Source organism: Watersipora subatra, chromosome 3 (assembly GCF_963576615.1).
Source record: "Watersipora subatra chromosome 3, tzWatSuba1.1, whole genome shotgun sequence".
Lineage (NCBI taxonomy): Eukaryota > Metazoa > Bryozoa > Gymnolaemata > Cheilostomatida > Watersiporidae > Watersipora > Watersipora subatra.
In genome coordinates this window covers 40,579,461-40,602,160 of record NC_088710.1, presented here as the reverse complement: position 1 = coordinate 40,602,160, position 22,700 = coordinate 40,579,461, and the positions used below count along the sequence as shown (strand labels likewise).

At 42.4% G+C, this 22,700-nt stretch overlaps 1 protein-coding gene across 3 annotated transcripts; it reads right to left on the bottom strand.

Moving 5' to 3' along the window:
- Positions 1–6,825: 6,825 nt before the first annotated feature.
- LOC137389906 (uncharacterized) lies at positions 6,826–19,643 on the bottom strand. 3 transcript variants are annotated; one of them, XM_068076074.1, is made up of 6 exons: positions 19,550–19,643; positions 10,409–10,555; positions 9,539–9,703; positions 8,639–8,698; positions 8,194–8,357; positions 6,826–7,379 (listed from the first exon to the last, which is right to left on the bottom strand). In XM_068076074.1, the coding sequence occupies exons 2-5, from the start codon at positions 10,484–10,486 to the stop codon at positions 8,292–8,294; spliced, it is 369 nt and encodes a 122-aa protein (XP_067932175.1). In that variant the 5' UTR covers positions 10,487–10,555; positions 19,550–19,643; the 3' UTR covers positions 6,826–7,379; positions 8,194–8,291. The 3 variants fall into 3 exon arrangements, with proteins under 3 accessions (XP_067932175.1, XP_067932174.1, XP_067932177.1); XM_068076073.1 differs by having other exon boundaries at positions 9,539–9,699; XM_068076076.1 differs by having other exon boundaries at positions 10,409–10,513; positions 19,550–19,633.
- Positions 19,644–22,700: the final 3,057 nt, after the last annotated feature.

The following is a 22,700-nucleotide window of genomic DNA, read 5'->3' as shown; positions in this document are numbered from 1 at the left end:
ACAATTCATCTCTGATAGCCTGCAGTGCTGTTGCCGGTGCTGTTGCCGGTGCTTTGCGGCATATATTGGAACCGGGCTTAATAGATATTGATATCCCACCAAATGTTGGGGTCAACATATTTATATTGGTTATAAGACCTATAAAAAATAATGCAGCATAAATGATTTGAACTCGTGATTGTCAGCCCGCAAGACCAACCCACCAATTACTGCGTAACCCAATTGCCTTCCATGTGTTAGAACTATTGTGCATATGCTTATTATCTGCCCTTTTATTTGACACTCCTGTCATGCTCTCAAACCAAACTAGACTGCCGAGGTACCACTAGCTTTTGTTATAATGAAAGTGTGTATGTCCATCTATCTGAAGTCACAGTTAGAAGTTGGGATAAAATATTGCTTCATACTGGATTCACACTGGTGACACTCAGTTTAGTAGTCAAACACTCTAACACCTGCACTAATCAAACAACCTGAGTACCTCATCACTCATCATCAACATCATCGCACACTCCAATGGAGACATCTACAAGATCAACAGGTCCACCGACTCTTTATTTTGACAGTCAAGGCTCCTAGCTGTATGAAGTGCAGGCCACAGGGCTGAGAAAAACATAAACTGAACATAATTGAAACTAAAATAAACTGGCAGATTCAACAGTGATGTATGATTGGGTGCAAAATAATTTTGCATCACGTTGTTCTTCTAAAAGCACACGTAAAAGTATAGAGGCAATTTCATGGCAGGTCTAAACCTCATGGGCTTACATAGAGCAAAACCATTCATCCTGTCTACTGGTGTCAATACTGTTGTAAACGTAAAAATAAAGCGAGATATTCTAAAGAACAAACTCTATGAAAGGAGTGGTGGCCATGAAAAAAACCGTAGAGGAATAACTCCGAAGAGTTGTCTTATTTGGATGCTATCGGTCCCATGGACGTCAGGCTCATCAAGGCGCCCTGGACACCCGGCGCAGAAAAACATGGTGAACTGATCAAAGGGAAAAGGTGACGTAGCCAATATATATATATATAGAGAAGAGACTTCTGGGATAGTGGTTGACCTAGAAAAGATAACAGACGCCATTTATTAAGGCTTTTACGCAGTGAACAATCTTCTATAATTTATTTCTTACCGTTCACTCATTGGAAGACATTTTTTATGTTCATGGTTACATGTCAAAATATTCTAAGTTTCTGTTATAATTAATTGTTAGTGGTTTAAGATTACTTAAACAATATTGTTTCCGTTTTTGTTCTACGTTTTCTCGAGATAAGATTTTGTAATTAGCCCTTTTCGTTATCGAAATATGTCTTAATGTTTTTTTACACTTACTGTTCGCTACCCAGTATATGTAGAATTTCCTGGGCTTTTTGTTAGTGTTTTTATTGTTATGCTATAATGGCTCATTGTCTAGGGATAATTTTTTATTGTTCTGTATGTGAAAATTCTTAGAAACTCGGCAGTCAGCAAGACGATATGATTGGTCGGTTTGAACGATAACCGTCAATCTCTAGGCCAATCGCTTATGTAATATAAATACTGCCACTAATTTTTAGGCAGTTCAGCTTGGGTGTGACTCTTGAATTGGATGCATGATTAGTATTACTATAATAAAGTCGTTATTGTTGGAGAAATATCGTTTATAATTGGCACTAACAGCAAGCTCACACAAAATGACTACAAATAAATAGGATAATTAAATAATTATCCTTACAAGAGTTGTGTTCTCTCCTGTTGGTTTCAACAGGTTACGGCGTTGGTTTCAGCGCACTCTGTTGGTTTCAGCAGAACGGAAGCGAGTTGGGTTCAGCTCCCTCCTGTTGGTTTCAGCAGGTTGTACAGTCAGCAGCGTTGGGTTCAGCGCACTCTGTTGGGTTCAGCAGAGCATAAATGAGTTGGTTTCAGCTCCCTCCTGTTGGATTCAGCAGGTTGTAGCGTTGGTTAAAGCGCAGAGATCTAGAGCTAGGGGTTGTCCCCACCCTACTCTTGCGAGTTTTCTTCACTGGTGGCAGCGGTGGGATAATAGTGAAGCAATTCTCTCAAACCCTTTTAAATTCAAACATGGTGCGCAAGAGTAGAAGTAAGGACGGCCCATATGATTTATGCACTAATATGATGGAAAGAGGGCACATACCTGCAAAAGTAGCCATGCTGCCTATTCCTGCTCCTTCATTTGATGGCACAAGTGATGTGGAAGAGTTTTTGCATTGTTTTGAAGCAGTGGCAAAACATAATCAGTGGAGTGAAGAAGAATGTAGGCTACGGTTAACATTGGCATTGAAAGGCCCAGCTACCAGAGGTGTTGGTGGCAATACCTATGAAAAAGTTTGCCATAAACTTAAGGCACAATATGGGCTCAGGACAGACACAGCTAGCGCCATATTAAAATCTATGAAATTAAAGCCAAAGGACAACATATATCATTATGCTGAAAAGGTACAGAAGTTAGTTCAAAAGGCTTTCCTCGAGCTAGATAGCTATCAGCATGACCAGCAAGCCAAGCGTGAGTTGATTGCAGCAATTCGGCCTAATTCACAGCTGGCCTGGACACTACGCTTATCTCCTCCCAGCACCATGACTGATGCTGTAGAAACTAATCAGAAGTATCAGGATATGGTAGAATATGATACAAATGTCCACCGAGTAGAGCTAGAAGATGTCCAACAATTAAAATAAGAACTGACAGAACAAATGCAAATGAGTCAAACAGCTTTGCTCAAACATTTTGCAGAAATGCAGAGTAAGTTTATGCAGCAGATGTTGGACACGCAAAAGCAAATGGCGGCATCACAGCAAGCAATGATGACACAGCTAACATCGACGACAATGAGAAGCCAACAGCCTCAGAGAGAAGTTCGATGCTACAACTGCAATGGCAGAGGCCACGTTGCTCGTTATTGTGATAAGCCAAAGCCATCGGGAAACGACCAAGTTCAGGCAAACTAATGCTCGTACTGCCTGAACTTTGTGATGTGGGCAAACTTAGGATACAGGCATGTTGGCTCACCAGTGCATACTACATTCCTGTACGGATTCACCAACAAAGATTTGTCATGTTACTTGACAGTGGTTGTACAAAGTCCGTACTTCCGAAGAAATTGCTGGAGACATTGCTTAGCTCATGTTACTCGAAGTTGTTACCTGTGCGAGGTAGCGGGATATTGGCAAATGGGCAGCAGATTTTGCTTGAAGGCATGACGAATTTAAAATTTCGACTGGGACCGATACAACTGCAACAACAGTTTGTAGTATCTGATGTGGACAATCACATTCTGCTAGGGTTAGACTTCTTGGAGGATCAAGAATGTCAGATGGATTTCCGTCATTCGCAGCTACGTTGTAAGGGCACTGAAGTTGCCTGCTGCGCCGAGGACGGAGAACCCCTTTCGGTGAATGTGCAGGTCAAAAGGAACATAGTTGTTTCGCCAAATACTGAATGCTTATTGTTGGCGAGGCTTAGTCGAAAGTGGACGCCAGGGCCAGCTTGCATTAAAACTTTACACAAGGTTTTGGGCTTGAAGGTTGTCACATCGCTGTGTGAACCTACAGAGCAAGAGGTCAATATTCGTGTGATGAACACAAGCAATAAACTTATTCATCTACCTTCTGGAAGAAAGGTAGCCGTCTGTATGCCTGTGGAAAGACAAGAACAGTTTCAGAAGGACTGCAATAGAACTAAATGCCCCAAACACTTCAATGAACATTTACCCAGTTGGACGCAATCTCTGCCAGAAATGGAACCAAAGCAAGTCAACACACCGCTGATAAAGCATCAGAAAATGTTCAGCTCCAGCAAAGGTGATGTTGGTGGCCACCAAGTAGTAAAACATTAAGTCTCGGTTATGAAAGATAGACCGCTTATTAATCAGCTAGCATATCGGCTGGGGCCGATACAGAAAGCTGAAGTTGAAAAGCCAGTAGAGGAGTTAAAGCCGCACAATTTGTATAAAGGAGGTACAAGGCTCTATCTACAAAAGTGGAGAATCCAAGATGATATGAAAGATGAACCCACCACCTTTTCTGTCGGAACCAAAGCTTCATTGAAATCATTCTTCACGGAGAAAGGATGCAGTACTAAACTTAAACCAAGAGATGCTAATCTCTGCACCATCAGCAAGTATCTGACAAACCAGAAATTTAAAATGGAGTGCAAGGGGGGAAACCCTATTCAATATGAAAGTGATATTAGACTAAGCACCACCAGAATATGCAGAAAAAAACTGCCTAAGCCAACGGATCGCCCTCCTGATTCAGAGGTGATGGAGCAACCCGTCCCTCTGCTCCAGGATCACACAGAGATATCCAAGCTGGGGGATCACACTATTCCGCCAACCCAGCCTACTAATTTATGTCAGCACCTACCGGACTACCGCTTAGATGTCTGCCATAGAAGTAATGCCATTCTGGGACAGAATGAAGTTTTAGGGGAGGATAGTGTTGTAAACGTAAAAATAAAGCGAGATATTTTAAAGAACAAACTCTATGAAAGGAGTGGTGGCCATGAAAAAGACCGTGGAGGAATAACTCCGAAGAGTTGTCTTATTTGGATGCTATCGGTCCCATGGACGTCAGGCTCATCAAGGCGCTCTGGACACCCGGCGCAGAAAAACATGGTGAACTGATCAAAGGGAAAAGGTGACGTAGCCAATATATATATATATAGAGAAGAGACTTCTGGGATAGTGGTTGACCTAGAAAAGATAACAGACGCCATTTATTAAGGCTTTTACGCAGTGAACAATCTTCTATAATTTATTTCTTACCGTTCACTCATTGGAAGACATTTTTTAAGTTCATGGTTACATGTCAAAATATTCTAAGTTTCTGTTATAATTAATTGTTAGTGGTTTAAGATTACTTAAACAATATTGTTTCCGTTTTTGTTCTACGTTTTCTCGAGATAAGATTTTGTAATTAGCCCTTTTCGTTATCGAAATATGTCTTAATGTTTTTTTACACTTACTGTTCGCTACCCAGTATATGTAGAATTTCCTGGGCTTTTTGTTAGTGTTTAGATTGTTATGCTATAATGGCTCATTGTCTAGGGATAATTTTTTATTGTTCTGTATGTGAAAATTCTTAGAAACTCGGCAGTCAGCAAGACGATATGATTGGTCGGTTTGAACGATAACCGTCAATCTCTAGGCCAATCGCTTATGTAATATAAATACTGCCACTAATTTTTAGGCAGTTCAGCTTGGGTGTGACTCTTGAATTGGATGCATGATTAGTATTACTATAATAAAGTCGTTATTGTTGGAGAAATATCGTTTATAATCGGCACTAACAGCAAGCTCACAAAAAATGACTACAAATAAATAGGATAATTAAATAATTATCCTTACAAGAGTTGTGTTCTCTCCTGTTGGTTTCAACAGGTTACGGCGTTGGTTTCAGCGCACTCTGTTGGTTTCAGCAGAACGGAAGCGAGTTGGGTTCAGCTCCCTCCTGTTGGTTTCAGCAGGTTGTACAGTCAGCAGCGTTAGGTTCAGCGCACTCTGTTGGGTTCAGCGGAGCATAAATGAGTTGGTTTCAGCTCCCTCCTGTTGGATTCAGCAGGTTGTAGCGTTGGTTAAAGCGCAGAGATCTAGAGCTAGGGGTTGTCCCCACCCTACTCTTGCGAGTTTTCTTCAATACGCGACTGTTGGCATGTAATGCTTATCAATCAACATCTGCTGTTAGCCCTGTCACTATCTCGGTCTATGCATTTATCATGCCTTCCAATGGTCAAGTATAATTGCAGTGGCTCAAAACCTGGTCAGTTTCTGGGTCGTTTTGTAGAGGTGGAGCTTAATCCGGAAATGCAAATGTTTTGTCGGCACTAAGCGACGAGGTTTTAAGCAAGTGCCAATGTTTAGTCGGTTAGAAATTGAGTCTGTAATCTTATTATTTTTTTGTAACAAAATAAAGCATAAACATCGTTTTAGACAAATCTTTAATTAAAAATATGAGATCTTTCATCAAACTAGCATAACGTATTCACATAGTTGTTTATCGTAGTTTTGTCGTGTTAAGACGAAATAGTAACATGCTCACGAAACGGAAAAAAATCTTCTCAAAAATACATCATTAATTATTCTGTATTCGTTTATACAGTGTGTATGAAAAATGTCTTACATACGTTGTAATATGATTGCACTTACATGTATGTAACGTGGTATTATATAAGTTATTGAATATTTGTGATTATGTTCTAACCAAATAAAATGCACATTGAAACAATTGTCTACTTTGCTACCATTCTGAGAGCTAAAGAAGATTCTATTTCATTTTAGTGTAACTATTTATGTTAGCGTATCGTAAGACAAAGATTGTGAAAAGGCAACAGAAGACATTAGTCTATCTTATCTTTACTACAAACACCGACTTCTCCAACAACTAACTTTGTTTAGATTTTGAACATGACCGCACTCTGTAGGTATTCATTTGTCAATTTGCTTATATATTTATTATTTATGTACAGCATTGTGTGACCAAAAAAATTTTCTTGATTTGTTGAGCAAAAAATATTTTCTTTTTGTTGGCATGATGATGTATTTTCTTGCTCCAATATAAATAATGCATGTGGCAATTGTTGTGCATCATTGTTAGCAGCTTTCCCGTTACCTCCACAAGCACAATGTAGCCAATTCTGGAAAATCAGAGGGCAGCACACACAAAACCTTCAGCATGATGTATGTCTATTGGCATTGCTGATGTTGTACAACATACATTGTTTGAAAAGTCGATGCGCAATGACAAAATGTCTGGTGATGGACCACTGGAACAATGATGGGAAGTAGGTTGTTTTAGTTATCGGACGAATCTATCATGATAAATCGTAAAGTTTAATAATTTTACTTTATTTGATATAAAAAGAAAATGTTGCACATAACTTAATTACTACCACATCAGCACCAAAGCCATAAAAGGCCTTTAACAAGCACAAATGAGAACAGAATAACAGAGTAGAAAAGGGCTACATATACTACATGTAGATATGTGAAAATAAGTGAATATAAGTATGGTTTATGTAAAAAAAAATCAGTGTTGAAAATCCTGAATGTTTTATGTATGTAGGTATGTTTTAATTTGATCAATATATTCACTCAAAATTGAGCACAGTACAAGCTGAAACAGTTCGAGATTTTGCATATAAAAGTATTTCTATCTAGAACAAGTTTGTTCTCTATAGCTGCAGATGAATTGGCAATGAGGTAGAGGGCACGCCAGATGCCATCTGGCGTGACTTCCCTTCATTGCCAGTTCACCCACAGCTATGGGGAACAACCTTGCTCTATGCCTATCTAGATATTGCTTGTATTAGAAAGCCTCAGGAAGCATTTTTGCTCTGCCATTTCTTACTCCCTGCAAACTCCTCTTGGAGATCCTTGATCTAAAATAAAAACAATCATAGCATGTGTATTTACATCTCCTTGAACTTGTAAAGTACTGTGAATGCAGTATTCAAGTGGCATTATTTGCGACAATTTTTGACTTTGACAAGAATACTATTTGTTAATTTAATGAAGTAGATTGGAAAGTTACATTGGACATTGTGATTAGCTGGAAGGTAATTTGGCGATCTCAAAGAACCGGACAAATCTGCTTTTGCTAGTTCCTGACTTTATTACTGTTTTTACAGTAGTTTTATTTCACAATTATTTCCTGACTTCATATATCTTCTCCAATCCTACATTGCTCAACTGACTTAGCCCATAGAGTTGACTTGTACAAGACAACAGCGAAATTAGTCCAAGTACTCAGTCTATGAATCGGATGGTGTTGTGGCACCTTGTTATCAATCTCTCAAAGAGTTGATAACAACTCCAGAGATGCTCCCAAATCCTGATTAGAGATTTGCACATTACATCAAATCACCAATCATGAGATTGGCATTAAAGCACCATAAAAATGGATTACCCAGTTTGTAAATTAAATCAAATTAAAACCATCAATTACATAGTGGATGATGGTTTTAATTTCATTTTATTTGAAAGCTGAGCAGTCACCCTTCTAAGTGATTTGATTTGGAGCAAAACGCATGCCAGCGATTTGATATGCTTTACAAATCTGGAATCAAAGACTTGGGAGCATCGCTGCACAACTTTCTCCAATTCAGACACTGAGCACTTACACTAAAGTGACACAAAAGCATCATGCAACAGGGTTCTAATTTTAAAACTGAGTTACTGAATATTACCACTCACCGGACTGTTAGGTATGAAAGTAACATCAGGTGTCTGAGTTACATCTATAATGCTGTCGTTTGTGGCGTTTCGTAGATGCTCCCCACATCTATGGAAGCTCACATAGCCTCTGCTCTTACTCCTACCCATCCTGAGCAAGCACTGCGTTTCCTCCTTATCTTGAGCTATAAATCAGAATGCTCGAGGCATTGAACGTTTGGCTGGGTGTGAACAGGCAACTTAACAAATATCGCAGTTGGCAGCAAATAATTTGTTTCTAAAACCTAATCCTGCCTACACAAGGGGTTCTTCTGCATTATCCTACTATAACTTCACGTTTTTCTAGCTACTAATCTAGGGCTATAAATGGCTTGAAGATTCGCCTACCAATGAAATTCCACATTTAACCATAATTAATATTGCACGATTTGCCTAAAATTTTATTGCTGGTTATGTGAGTGAGTACCTCCGTGTTACTATCAGATGTATTGTCTTGAGGATGCGGTCTCTTTGTTGGATTCTGTGACTAAAAATATAAACAATACGTAAATTATGTATATCGACACCATGTGACAACATATATGAATTTATGCACATGTATAGCATATTTATATTTGTGGGCACAATCTAACTAAATTTAAATTGGCAAAAGAGTCCAAACAAAGGCCTTGTTGCCAGAGCTCCAAAATAAGCTTTCATTCTATCTTGCTTTTAATGATTGTTTTTGCAAATTTTAGGTGTGAAATATTCAATGTAAAATAAAATATTACGTCCAAGTTTAACCAAAGGTGTGAACTGCGATATAATACTATCTGGCGCATGTGTGAGGCCTCACGATGAGAAATTCTCAAGAAAAATGAGACAGATTGCCGTAAACTTCACTGGCTATTGGGTCAAGGATATGGTATCTGAGCATTCCAATCAAGTCTGTGTTTCTTTGCAATTCTACCAAAATTCTATGAGAGTGTAGATGAATAAAAGAAGAGAAAATGTTTTTGAACTTTGATGTACTGTGAGACCGAAAGCAAAGTATCGAATACAGCTTAGACATGTCGCAACCCTCACAGTAGTGTAGACTTAGATTTACTGCATTCTCTGATTTTGGCTTACAAGAATATAAATGTGCACGCATGCTTTTGTTACAAGATAGCTATTTCAGAAATAAAACAATTTAAAATCCATAAAAGTAATAAATATTATTCATCATCTCTATGTAAAATCCATACTATACTATCTGTGCATTTGCAAAGACATGGAAGGATAGCCCTGTCTAAATATATTGGACATACAATGACCGAGTTTTGCTGTCCAAAAATATCCCTTATAATAGGCTGAGTAAAATATTCTTGGTGTACCGGTAACTTACCCTCCGCTGTTCTTTGTACTTTTCCTTCTGGGTTCGCTGTCTTTCAGGGCCGTACATGCAGCCATACTCTTTTTCTTCGCCATACTCTTTTTCTTCGCCATACATACATAAATAGCTTTGACTGTCATGGATGACGTTCTTACCTCTCCAAATATCTTCACCTTGCTAAATTAGAGCAGATAAAATTTTAAAATTAAGAAACATGGTACAGATTTTTTAGATTCATTAGCTGAAGACGTTGTAGGTTTTTAGCCTTACTTGATTGCTAACACTCAATTGGGAACTAACTGCTGCATGTATATGATGCTTGATACATTTATTGCTTGCTTGATTGTAGTTATTAATATATACAATGATTTTTAATGTCATCTCAATTGCATGCCAATGCTTGTACACTGAAGTCCATGTATATCTTCTAATCAAGGCTGCACTATAAGCTTGATCGTAATCCACTGCATGTCTGTATATACCCGAATATCCACTTCGTCAAATTAAGCTTAAAAGTTGAGTGTCTATAGAGAGTAATCCTTTATTGCTGAGACTTAGATGGTGTGTATCCAGTGTGAGTTGCTAGTGAACTGATGAAAATTGTGTCAATTCTGCTTCAAGTAGGGCCTGTGACGTCATAGATCACATGGTACAAAAATAAACCAAAAAGGGCTCCATCAAACTGCAGCATAAAAACATATAAGCTACTATTGACATGTACTTCTATTGCACAACAACCAAGCATAGGCCTACATTTTACAATCAAGGTTACACTTCAACATCAATATTACACTAAAATATCCGAGGTATAAAATGTTCATTTTTAACGCAAGATCACAAATTAGGCAGTGAAGAAAAAGTGCTTTAAGGATATGAGATTACCTTCAAAAAGTCTTTCATGCTTGTTGAATATGCCGTCCTCATGGTTTGTGTAAAACTTGTTGCCATATTCGATTTCATGGGCTTTGATAGCTTGCTCAGACTCGTCTAACAATGAGGCAAGAAGGAGCGGCATAATGCTTAAATGCACTGCAATTAAAAATATATATTTGGTAGGCCCTCAGGCTCCTCGTAGAAGTTGACTGTCGTCAGCGATCATGTCATTCAGCTATCGAGGCTTCGATAACCTACCGACATGATTGCCGACTACAGGCACGGGAGGCCTGTAGGTAGGTCTATATAGAAGATGAAATGATGAATACAAAAAGTCAGTTATGAATACATGATGACCCACTGAGGTCTTGAAGCAATATGAATATGCAGTGCATTTCAATTAATTTTTTAAGACAAATTGCAAGCAGTAAGCGACTCTGACTACTGAGGACTACTGATCACAGGCAGGCTGTCTAGTCCAAAAATATAACTGCCCTGCATTGCAGAAGACTACAAAAACTTGCTTTACCTTGCCTCCTCTCCTACACTTTTTGTGAACCAAACAGATGAGATACAGCCTAGGCCTGGCGGTGCTACTGACAGCGCACCATTGTAGTAACAAGTTCAAATAAAATTTGAGATACACAATTAAATGGTTGTTCCTTAGGTAGCTACATACTGTCGTTGCTTCAAAATGTCCTACAGTTGAGACTTGGTAGTAATATAAAGTTAGTTGTTAAAAAAGTGTGTGCTTGCAGCAAATACAGTAAAGATAAAAAACTGATGTCTTCTGTTGCCTTCATTTTTACAATCAATGCCTAACGAGATGCTAATACTAATATTTACAGTGAATTAAAATAGAATCATTTTAGGCTCTCAGAATGGTAACAAAGTGGACAACCGTTTTAATATGCATTTTCTTTGTTCAGAACATAATCGTAACTTTTCAATATTTTATGTACTAGAAATTCCACTGTCATACAGCCCACGACCAAAGTAATAATGGAAAAAAGAAAGGGTACTGTTGGTTGTTGAAAAAGTAGTTCTCAGCAGGAATTGACAGAGTATAATGTAAATGAGACTCGTTTGAGATGATATAAAATAAATTTGAGGGAGCACGACTCTAAAAAGACGCAACAGAAATAACAGAAATGTAACAGAAATAAATATTAATAAAATAAATAATTAACTATCTCAAACTTATGTTTTACAATAATAAAATAAATATTAATTCAAGCTGTAGACCTAAACTACTGTACGTAATTTAAATAACAACAGCAATAATGATATATGTTTATTATATCTCTTATTATATTGAAATGCAATATTAAAAGTAAATGGCAAGCTGCCGTGTAATATACAATTTGAAAGTTGTTTGTTGGTTAAAATAAATATTAATTCAAGCTGTAGACCCAAATTACTGTAAGCAATTTAACTAACAACAGCAATAATCAAATATGTTTATTATATATCTGAAATTGTGTTGGATCCTGCGACCAACACGTAGAGGCGACCTGGGTCGGCTTACTCTACCGGTCTGCATTCACTCTCCACAGGGGCCGTGTAAGTGTTGCCCGTTGACCAACACGCGGAGGCGACTAGGTCGGCTTACACCACCGGTCTACTACAACCACCTTACACGGGGAATTGCTCCCTGAGTGATATTATGCTCGTGCGACAAGGTCGACCTGAGGTCGACCGGGGTCGACAGTGTTTCTATACTCTACTCCCAAAGCACAGTCCGTAGACTGAGGCTTGGAGTAAATAAGTGCTCAGTGTGATTCTGTTATTGCGCAAGGTAACAGAAGAGTGTGGGTCCAAATGCAAAGCATGTATTGAACGATTTAACTGAGCCGAAGCTCGGCCTTAAATACAATCAAATATGTAAATGAGGTGGCAAGGGCCAGCCTCCTCTAGGGGCGTGACTACATAAAGGAAAAAGAGAACACAACTCTAACGACAATCAGAAAAAGGAGATGGTAACGCACGTTTCCATCACACACGCCGCCCCTATAGACGACCACCGGCTATATAAAACCAAAAGAAAAGAAAAAAAAGATACAAGAAATGTAAGAAAACACCAACTAGCTACAACACACAAAAACAAGAAGATATAATAATATGAGAGACACCAATTACTAAAACGTACCAAGAGAAATAATGATAAACAATGTCGATCGTGTCATCTATGAGGTCGACATGCGGTTCGCCAGGTCCTCCAGACGACGAGCCGCCCGTCGGAGGTTGGAGGCCTCTTCAACGAGTCCGTCTCCGAGTCATCCAGGGTCTCGCCAGGCGCTGGGTGGAGCTCCAGTGGCATGGTCGTTACTTCAGACAATAAGGGTAAGGCTCCGATGATCGGTGAAGCCTTCTTCACTGTTTCTTTAGTAATTTCCATATTTAGAAGAGATATAGGTGCGTGCGCTTCGAGTTGACAACAAGTAAGGAGCGCGCTCTGTCTGGGGCCCAAGATGGCCGCCTTCTGACCTTGAACTCTGATGGCTTCTCCCGATTGGACGGCGCTAGTGTCGTAATCGGCCAAATACGCGGGAGGCCTCCTTATTCGTTGGGGCCGTGATGCATTCCCAGCCCCGGTATTACTAGCCTGGGCTCCCGTATTTTCCGTGGTTCTTTCCTCTTCGGTTGTCAATTCGCCGCCAGGGTCGGGGTCAGCCATCGAGTTAGGGTTGCGTTCCCCTGGGGGGACCAAGGAATCTTCGCTGGGAAATCGAAGTGCTTCTGACCTTCCTGGCGACTGGGGTATTCGTAACTCCGTTAGTCGGCTAGGCAGGAGTGGTTCTGGAATAGCGGCCTCTGGATTATGGTTTCCTCGTGAGATTCGTCTTCGGGGTTGACCCCTCATGTTAGGACGGCGAGCAGGCTCGACTTCAACTGGGGCTCGTCCTTGTTGCACCGGACTGGGGCGACAGAGTCTTAACCTTCCCTCAGCTTGAATGGATCGCTGTCCATACCTCTCTATTTCGTAAGTATGATTTTCTTGACTCCTTAATACGCGATAGGGTCCCACGTACTTGGCCGCTAGCTTCGGGTTTTCCCCTCTTCTCCGCCGCTTGCTTAGTAACCACACGAGGTCACCCTCATTGAATAGCGGAGGCTCTCTCACATCAGTTGACACAATTTCCTTCTGTCTATCTCGGAGGAGAGTGTGGGCTTGCATCAACCGGTCGTGGACAGTCTGAACATACTCATGTATGCTTGTAAATGATTCCAGCCTGTTTCCATACAGCAACTGGTCAGGAAGACGTAGCTCTCGACCCAACATCAGATAATTGGGTGTTTCTTTAGTGGCGGAGTGCGGTAACCCTCGCAGCGTCCGCATGATTTGTGGCAGTAACTGATCCCAATCTTCCTGTCCTCTGCCCAGTAAGAGAGCTCGTAGGGAGTCACCCAATACACGATTGTTTCTCTCAACCACACCATTCCCTTCGGGGTGGTACGGAGTGGTCCTAGATTTATCGACTCCCCACAGGTCACATAGTTCTTGGAATAAAGAGGACTCGAATTGGCTCCCCTGGTCGGTGTGGATAACTTCGGGTAGACCGAAGTAGCTAAATATCCTCTCGTCCAGGACCTGAGCTACCGTTGGGGCCGTAGCGTCGGGGATGGCTAAAGCATCTGACCACCGAGTGAAATGATCAGTGAGCACCAACACCCAGCTATTTCCTCGAGGGGTCTGAGGTAGGGGTCCCACTAAGTCTACGGCTAGGCGTTGCCATGGCCTCCCGGCGTACAGCCGTTGTCTGTTCCCGGAGGTCCGGCCTTTTCCTGTTTTGGCCCTCTGGCAAACTTCGCAAGAGAGAACTGCCCTCCGGATATCGCCAGCCATACCTGGCCAATACCAGTCCAATTGGACGCGTTTCAAGGTCTTCTCCACACCGCAGTGTGTTTGCTCGTGGGCTTTCCACAGGATTTCCTGTCTCAGCGTTTGCGGGCATACTACCACCACCCTTTCTCGCCCATTCTGGGTGAGATGAAGGGTCAATACACCCGACTCGTCGAGCTGGAGCTGGTGGAACATCCGGGCCAATCGCTGCAGCTCGGGGCTGCCCACTTGCAGCACGGCCTCTTCCACTCTCCTCCGGTTCCTGACGGCCTGGTAAATGACCCCTAGGTCGGTAGCGGCTCTCTGTTGTAATGCCCGTACTTCATCCAGCGAAGTCTGCACCACCGTCAACCATTCTGGAACCTGTGGGGCCGTGCTTTCACCAGCTCCCTCAACGATTCCGGTTTCACCTGTTATCTTGATGGCCTGTAACCGAGGATCCTGAAGCCTTCTGGGAGGGTCGTCCGACACTCCGGGTGACCCCGCACCGTCCGGCAGCCGTACTGGGACTGGACCGGCTGGTGTGGGAGTCGGGAGGCCGGGCCCTAAGGTAGGTCCGCTGCCAGGTAGTCGAGGCCATTCATCTTCATCCAACTGGCGGAGGTTGGGACTGGATGTTCCTGTGCCTCTTGGTGGTTGTACTGGAATCCGGTCCACTGGCCCAACAGTTTCCCAGTTTGTCCCTGGGGTTACTAGAGAGTCACACACTTGTGACCTCGTTGGCCCCTGATCCGGCTTCTCAATGGCTGCACACTGCCGGCAGTCGACGCACTGTTGTCGACTCAATCCATCGGCGTTACCGTGTTTATCGCCTTTTCGATGGATAATTCGGTACTTGTGCTCGGCCAGGCTCTCCAGCCACCGGGCCACTTGGCAAGAGGGTTCCTTCCTCCGGTGCAACCAAACCAAGGAGGCATGATCGGTCCGGATGGTAAACTCTCTGCCATATAGGTAGGGCCGGAAATGCCGGACAGCCAGCACAACTGCCAGCAACTCTCTTCTGGTTACGCAGTAATTGCGTTCGGCGGAGGAGAGGGTCTTGCTATAGTAGGCTATGGGTCGCTCCTTGCCCTGCTGGACCTGGGATAACACAGCCCCGGTCCCTACGTTACTAGCGTCGGTATCTAGCACGTAGGGCAAGGAGGGATCGGGATATGCCAGTACTGGAGCGTGTGTCAGCGACCATTTGAGCCTAAGGAAAGCTTCCTGTTCCTCTTCTCCCCATTTCCAGGGGACCCCTTCGCTTGTCAACAAGGTGAGAGGTTTGGCGATCGAGGCGTAGTCAGGCACGTATCTGTGATAGTACCCAGTGGTACCCAAGTATGACCTTAACTGCGTCACATCCTGGGGTGCTGCCCATCCGCTTATGGCCTGAATCTTCTCAGGGTCGGTAGCCACTCCCGTGTCGCTGACTATGTGGCCCAGCAGGTACTTGACTTGGGTCTGGAACAAACTGCATTTAGAGGGCTTTAGCTTCAGCTCGGCCTGTCTCAATCGCTCTAACACCTCTGCCAGCCTAGTGACATGACTAGAGAAGTCGGCTGACATGACGATGATGTCGTCTAGGTACAGCAGCAAGGTTTTCCAATGTAGCCCTTGGAGGACGCGCTCCATCAGCCGCTGGAAGGTAGCTGGGGCGGAGGTCAGTCCAAAGGGGAGCACCTTCCACCTCCACAACCCACTGCGTGTGGCGAACGCCGACCGCTCCTGGGCCTCGGTGGAGAGGGGTACCTGCCAGTATCCGCTCATCATGTCCAAGGTACTGAAGAACCTACTGCCAGACAAGGCGTCCAAGCTCTCGTCAATCCGGGGGAGGGGGTAGGCGTCCTGGCGAGTGACACTATTAAGTTTTCTATAGTCTACACACAATCGCCACGCCCCGTCCTTCTTCCTCACCAAGACCACTGGAGAGCTCCAGGCCCCGTGAGCGGGCTCAATCATGCCTTGCTTTTCCAGGGCCGAAACCTGTCGTTCGATTTCGGCTTCTTTCTCGTGTCCTACACGGTACGGGTGTTGACGGATGGGTTGTGCCTCTGGGAGGAGGGGGATCTCGTGTTGTACCAGGGTGGTACGCCCCATGTCTTCACTTCCTTGGCTGAATACATCCGCATAACGGATCAAAAGGTCTTCCATCCTTCGGTGCTCGGTAGGGGACGAGCAATGTGGTGCCGCCTGTTGGAGCAAGTCCAGCATGTGGGGAGGTACGTTGGAAACAGGAGGGGGAGTTTCTTTGGAAATCTCGGCTTCTCCCTTCGCTGTCCAGGGGACCCCTATTTCGTCCGGCCCGACTCCAGTGTATTGTTCCACGACCGTTCCTGCCGTCACGCTGACGGGATGGTCGGTGGGGTTCATACAACGGATGGCCACTCTCCCCTTCTCACCGGGTTGGTGTAAGCTGGTGGCCACCATATATCCGTTTTTTGTTCCCTCGATTAACCCGACTGGTTGATAGGATGAGGACGTGAGACGTCCGGCAACCAGGACCTCGGTTCGAGGGGGAAGCGTTGTGGCTCGCATTATTTGAACGCTGCTTGTCAGAGGTCGACCCTCTCGGTCAGTGCAAGTCAACTTCTGTCCATTTAACACCAACGTGGGTTGCTGAAAGTTCATCTCACAGTGGTGGTCGACCAAGAAGGGCATGCCCAGGATGGCGTCCTCCTTCAGGGCACACACCACGAGAGATACAGTAACCTGGACACTCCTGACTCTGACCGGGAGAGTGATGAGTCCGTGAAACTGCAGCCGGGTACCATCTGCCATTCGTCCATAGTCCTCCCAAACCTCTAATTTGCTTTTGACATCTTTAGGTAATCGCTCAAAGACATGTCGTCCCAACAAATTAGAGGTGCATCCGGTGTCCACGAGGAATTGGACGGGCTGACCTCCGATGCGACCTGGCAAGAAATAGCTGCTATTATGCGGCTTCCATGATTTGTCTCCGTGAGTCCGTCTGGCTTTGCTCGTCCTCTGGGGGCCTTTTTTGGAAGGCCGAGACGGCTTTGGCCAGACGTACGTTTTGTCCTTGGCTTCTGAGGGTGGGAGACCTGCACACTCAGGTAAGGGTTGATATGGGTTATGCAAGGGGACCGGTGGCGAGCAGGGGGGGAGCCTGTGTTGCCTAGTTCGTCGTGGCCGTTGCCACTGGCCTTGCAAGGGTATATTTGATCCACAGTCAGTACTTCCCCCTACTGCTGTGGATGGTAACCGTTTCCCGACCTCGTGACTTGAGGAGGTTGTCCTTGGGAGGCTTGGGGGCACCGGCGTTGGGTGTACCCTGTCTGGCCGCAACCCCAACAATTTGGTCCCCTTTTTTCCACTCCCCGTTGTCCCAACAGCTTTCCTTCCCTCAGTCCATCCGCTAATCCCTTTATAGCCATCAGGACGTCGTTCAAGGTGGCTGATGGGGGATCCGAATGGACGGGGGCGACTGTAGCGGAAGTAACCTCCTCCTCCTCCACCGTCATTATTAGGGGTCGGGCACCAGGCCGAGGAAGAGTGGGCTGGATTTGCAGGAACTCATTCCCCGCCTGCACTGCTTCCTCCAAGCTCTGGGCCTTCATTGCTAACAGGTGGCGTTGGAGGGGCGTATTTCCCAGAGTCAGAGAAAACGCATCCATGGCCATACGGGACTGGTAGGAGTCTGGAAGGTCAGCGTACGCTATCTTCACCAGACGCTCCATCTCTGTGGCATGTTCTTGGAGGCTCGTCTTTGGTTCCCTCTTGAGGTGGAGCCTACTCTTAGCCTCTCTCGGGGAGAGTCCGTACTTCGTGCGTAAAGCCGAGAAGATGGAGGCAGGTGAGTCCCCTCGACTACAGCTTCTGGCTCCCTCCTTCAGGGTCTCCCGCAGGTGGAGGAGCGTGGCCTTCTCACTCCACTCATTAGCTTCCGCAACCTCTTCGAACTGGGAGATGAATAACTCTACATCTTCACTCCCATCGAACTTCGGAGGCTTGAAGCTAGCTTCCCCTCTGGGTATTTGTAAGGCTCTAGTGATAGCCTCTGTTAGTTGACCAATCTGGTCGACCTGGTGTAACTCTGCCTCAGCCAGATCTCTGGTAGCACTCCATCGGCTGCTTGGCATGGTTACTAGGTTTATCTTGGAAGTCCGTGGTCAAATCCCACTGCTGCCACCAGTGTGTTGGATCCTGCGACCAACACGTAGAGGCGACCTGGGTCGGCTTACTCTACCGGTCTGCATTCACTCTCCACAGGGGCCGTGTAAGTGTTGCCCGTTGACCAACACGCGGAGGCGACTAGGTCGGCTTACACCACCGGTCTACTACAACCACCTTACACGGGGAATTGCTCCCTGAGTGATATTATGCTCGTGCGACAAGGTCGACCTGAGGTCGACCGGGGTCGACAGTGTTTCTATACTCTACTCCCAAAGCACAGTCCGTAGACTGAGGCTTAGAGTAAATAAGTGCTCAGTGTGATTCTGTTATTGCGCAAGGTAACAGAAGAGTGTGGGTCCAAATGCAAAGCATGTATTGAACGATTTAACTGAGCCGAAGCTCGGCCTTAAATACAATCAAATATGTAAATGAGGTGGCAAGGGCCAGCCTCCTCTAGGGGCGTGACTACATAAAGGAAAAAGAGAACACAACTCTAACGACAATCAGAAAAAGGAGATGGTAACGCACGTTTCCATCACAAAATGCAATGTTAAAAGTAAAATATATTGTAATATACAGTTTGAAAGTTGGTTGTGTTGAATGTAGAACGGTTTTGACAGCGATATGTAACAGAAATAAATATTAATAAAATAAATATTTAACTATCTCAAACTTATGTTTTACAATAATAAAATAAACATTAATTCAAGCCGTAGACCTAACCTACTGTACGTAATTTAACTAACAACAGCAATAATGAAATATGTTTATTAAATCTCTTATTATATTGAAATGCAATATTAAAAGTAAAATGACAAGCTGCCGTGTAATACACAATTTGAAAGTTGGTTGTTGGTTAAAATAAATATTAATTCAAGCTGTAGACCTAAACTACTGTACGTAATTTAACTAACAACAGCAATAATGAAATATGTTTATTATAGCTCTTATGTAATACCGCTTTACAAAAGTGTATTCATATTAAAAAAATATATAACTATTTTTCAAATATAAACGAATACAGAATAACTAATGGTGTATTTTTGAGAAGATTTTTTCCGTTTTGTGAGCGTGTTACATTTATTCTTAACAAGAAAAAACTACGATAAACAGCTATGTAAATACTCTATGTTATTTTGCTAAAAGAACTCATATTTGTAATTAAAAATTTGCTTGGAAAAGATGCTTACGTGATATTTTGTTAAACAAATAGATAACTACTCGATTTATCAACAACTAAACGTTTGCAGTGGTTCGACTAACTTTAAAGCTTTTGTATTTCCGGATTAAGCTCCACCCCTACAAAACGACCCAGAAACTGACCAGGTTTTGAGCCACTGCAATTATACCTGACCCCTTCCAATAAATAATTGTTTTGATAGACTTTAACGCATAGCGTAATATCCTTACACTCATGCAAACAATCGTCCATACATGTAGTTATTTTCACCGTAAACATAAGTAATCGTGGCAGCTTATAGGCTATTAGCCAATAACGTACGAATATCAATGATATATCGATATACGCACCGGCACCTTACGCCTAGAATAGCTTAATGCTAGGGTCATGGCCAATGGATTGATCGCTGAAGCGCGCATTTCGTTTGCAATTGTTGTTTACAACCGAAAAGTACCACCATAGTACAGGAAAAAGCAGGTAATCTGCGACTATGTATTTATTTCCATCACATTGACTGTAGAGTAACCATGTTTCTACAAAGCTCAAATAAAAAACACTTAGCCTACATAACTGATTTATGCAACTCTTGCTTAAAAACCCATGGGTGGATATGGAGAATTTACGTTATGTATAACTAAAAACTAACACAAATCCACACACGACATCAGTGTTGAATGTGCTTTGTCATTTTAATCTATTTTGACTATATTATTCAGTTTACACACTTTTGCTTAGCTTGTGGGAACTGAATTGATCATTACTGGTTCAAGTACTAGAGAAGGTTGTTGTATGGAAATACTGTGAAAACAAGATACCGATAGGGAATGTAGCCAGACCACAGGATAAGCATATAATACGTACAAGCAGCAAGACGCCAAAGGACATTGAAAGATTCGATAATTAGAAAATGTCAATTGAAAATTATGAACTTCAGAATTGGAAGAAATCAATCATAGAAATTGCGTCAACACCAGATGGAGAACATGCCAAAGAGAGTCTTTTTTTGACAGTTAAGGCTCCTAGCTGTAAGAGACTGAAGTACAGGGCAGAAAAACATATAAACTTAATATAATTGAAGCTAAAATAAATTGACAGATGTTATTTGTTGCTGATCTGGTGTATGCTGACTGCTACAATGTTTCAACAGTCCTAATTCTGGCTGCCTCCTGTTATATTGTTGATATCCCTCTCCTTGTGCTTGACACTCTGTAGAGTTGCTGACTTCGTTGAATACCTGTTAGTATTTGTTGTAGCCAGTTACTCTCTTTTATATTAAGTGGTGTTGATAAATACTATCCATTATTTAGTTGTAATTTTATGTTTTCATTCCTAAGCTCTTCATTACAATGGCCAGAGAATTCCCAATTCAATTGATGTCCCATACATTCACATCGCATCAGCTGTGATGGTTGGACAAATCCCATACTTGATATTTCCGGCAGCATAGCAATTGCTCTAGGTTTTCATATTTGCTGATTGGTCATATATCGTTTTAAACCCTGACACATATTAGCCGTCAGGTGAAGCCAGACCCTAGCTTAAAAATTCATGCCGAATCCGTCCTAATAATCTGCCATTTATTGGTTGCTTTGTGCGTAGCCCTCGGTCTTTATCAGTTTTTCCCAGCAGTGATCCTCATCTCAGTTCAATAACATTGGTTACACGCCTCTGTGTCATGTTTTTGGTTTTTCCACTGAGTACATTTTGTGTGGCGGTCTCTTAATGCAGTGTCTCGTCGCGGCTAGTTAGTAGCTAGTCTTATTGTGCGACAGTTATTGGATGGCTTTCCATCGTTTGGCAAATTTGTCCCAGTTTGAGGAATGTCAATTATCCCTCGATCAGTTGTGATCTAGTCACCCCGGGGTTCATAATCGTATTCTCGTAGGTTTCTATAGTTATATACTCGTGCAATGGTCACCATGGTGCTGGAGTTGAATCATTTCATCTTAACAGTATTTAACTGGATTGCATACTGGCTTGTTTGTCCTTTCATGTAAGTTGCCTATAATCATTCGGAATCCGTATATTCATAGTCACTTTTAAATATCTAGCCTTGTATATGCCATAGCATCAAGCTGTAAAGTACATGTATATATGTATATGTAAAGTTATTAGAAGGTCATTCGGGAAATATATTGTGGTTGCTGTATCATTGCGATAGTCAACTGTATTGAATATAATTATATATATATATATTTGCTTATTAATTCATGTAAGTTGCTTATAATTATTCGGAATCCGTATATTCATAGTCGTTTATCTAGCTGTATATATGCCATAAGATCAAGCTGTAAAGTACATGTATATATGTATATGTAAATTTACATAATTTACATTAAGTTAGTAGAAGGTCATTCAGGAAATATATTGTGGTTGCTGTATCATTGCGATAGTCAACTGTATTGAGTATAATTATTTATATATTTGCTTATTATTTCATGTAAGTTGCTTATAATTATTAAGGATCCAAACATTCTTTTTGTAGGTTTTATGTTATCAAGTTTTTTGATTGTTTTATGTTTTGATATATATATTCATGTTAAGCTGGGCGCTGTAAGCTATTTTTATTCGTACTCTCTCTCATCATCATAAATATAATTTGTCATCCGCTTTTGTTGTACGATCTCGTAGCTCATATCTTCTATTCACTCTATATAGTGGTCATTCTCTCACTTTCCAGAATCAGTGTTTTTCTCTATATCTGGTATCTCCTTTGCGTTAGTTCTGTACGATGTACGAGGGTGAAACATTTTCATGTACAAGTTTTAATCGCTTTACTGAAACTCAGCTTGGTTTTGCAAAGGGCTTGATACACGGTACTATGTTTGCTGTGACATCTGTTCGATACAAAGTATGAAACAGGCTCAGGTACTGACTTGAAAGGGCTCGGCTACAATTTTTGCCAATCTCAAGTCTGAATAGGTAGCATCTACCTCCTATTTTGAAAGATATGTCTGTTGCTTGTTGATTGTAATAGTCTACATGTTTTAGTTTGAGAAATTCTTATATTTCTTGCATTCAACAGCCATATAAAAAATATACGCACAAACCACGTGTAAGTTGGTGAAGTCAAGCTACTAGCAGTTTTACACAGAGTATGAATGACAGCCAAAGACACTGAAATATTTAAAAACATTTTTTCCTAGGTGTTATTGACCTCT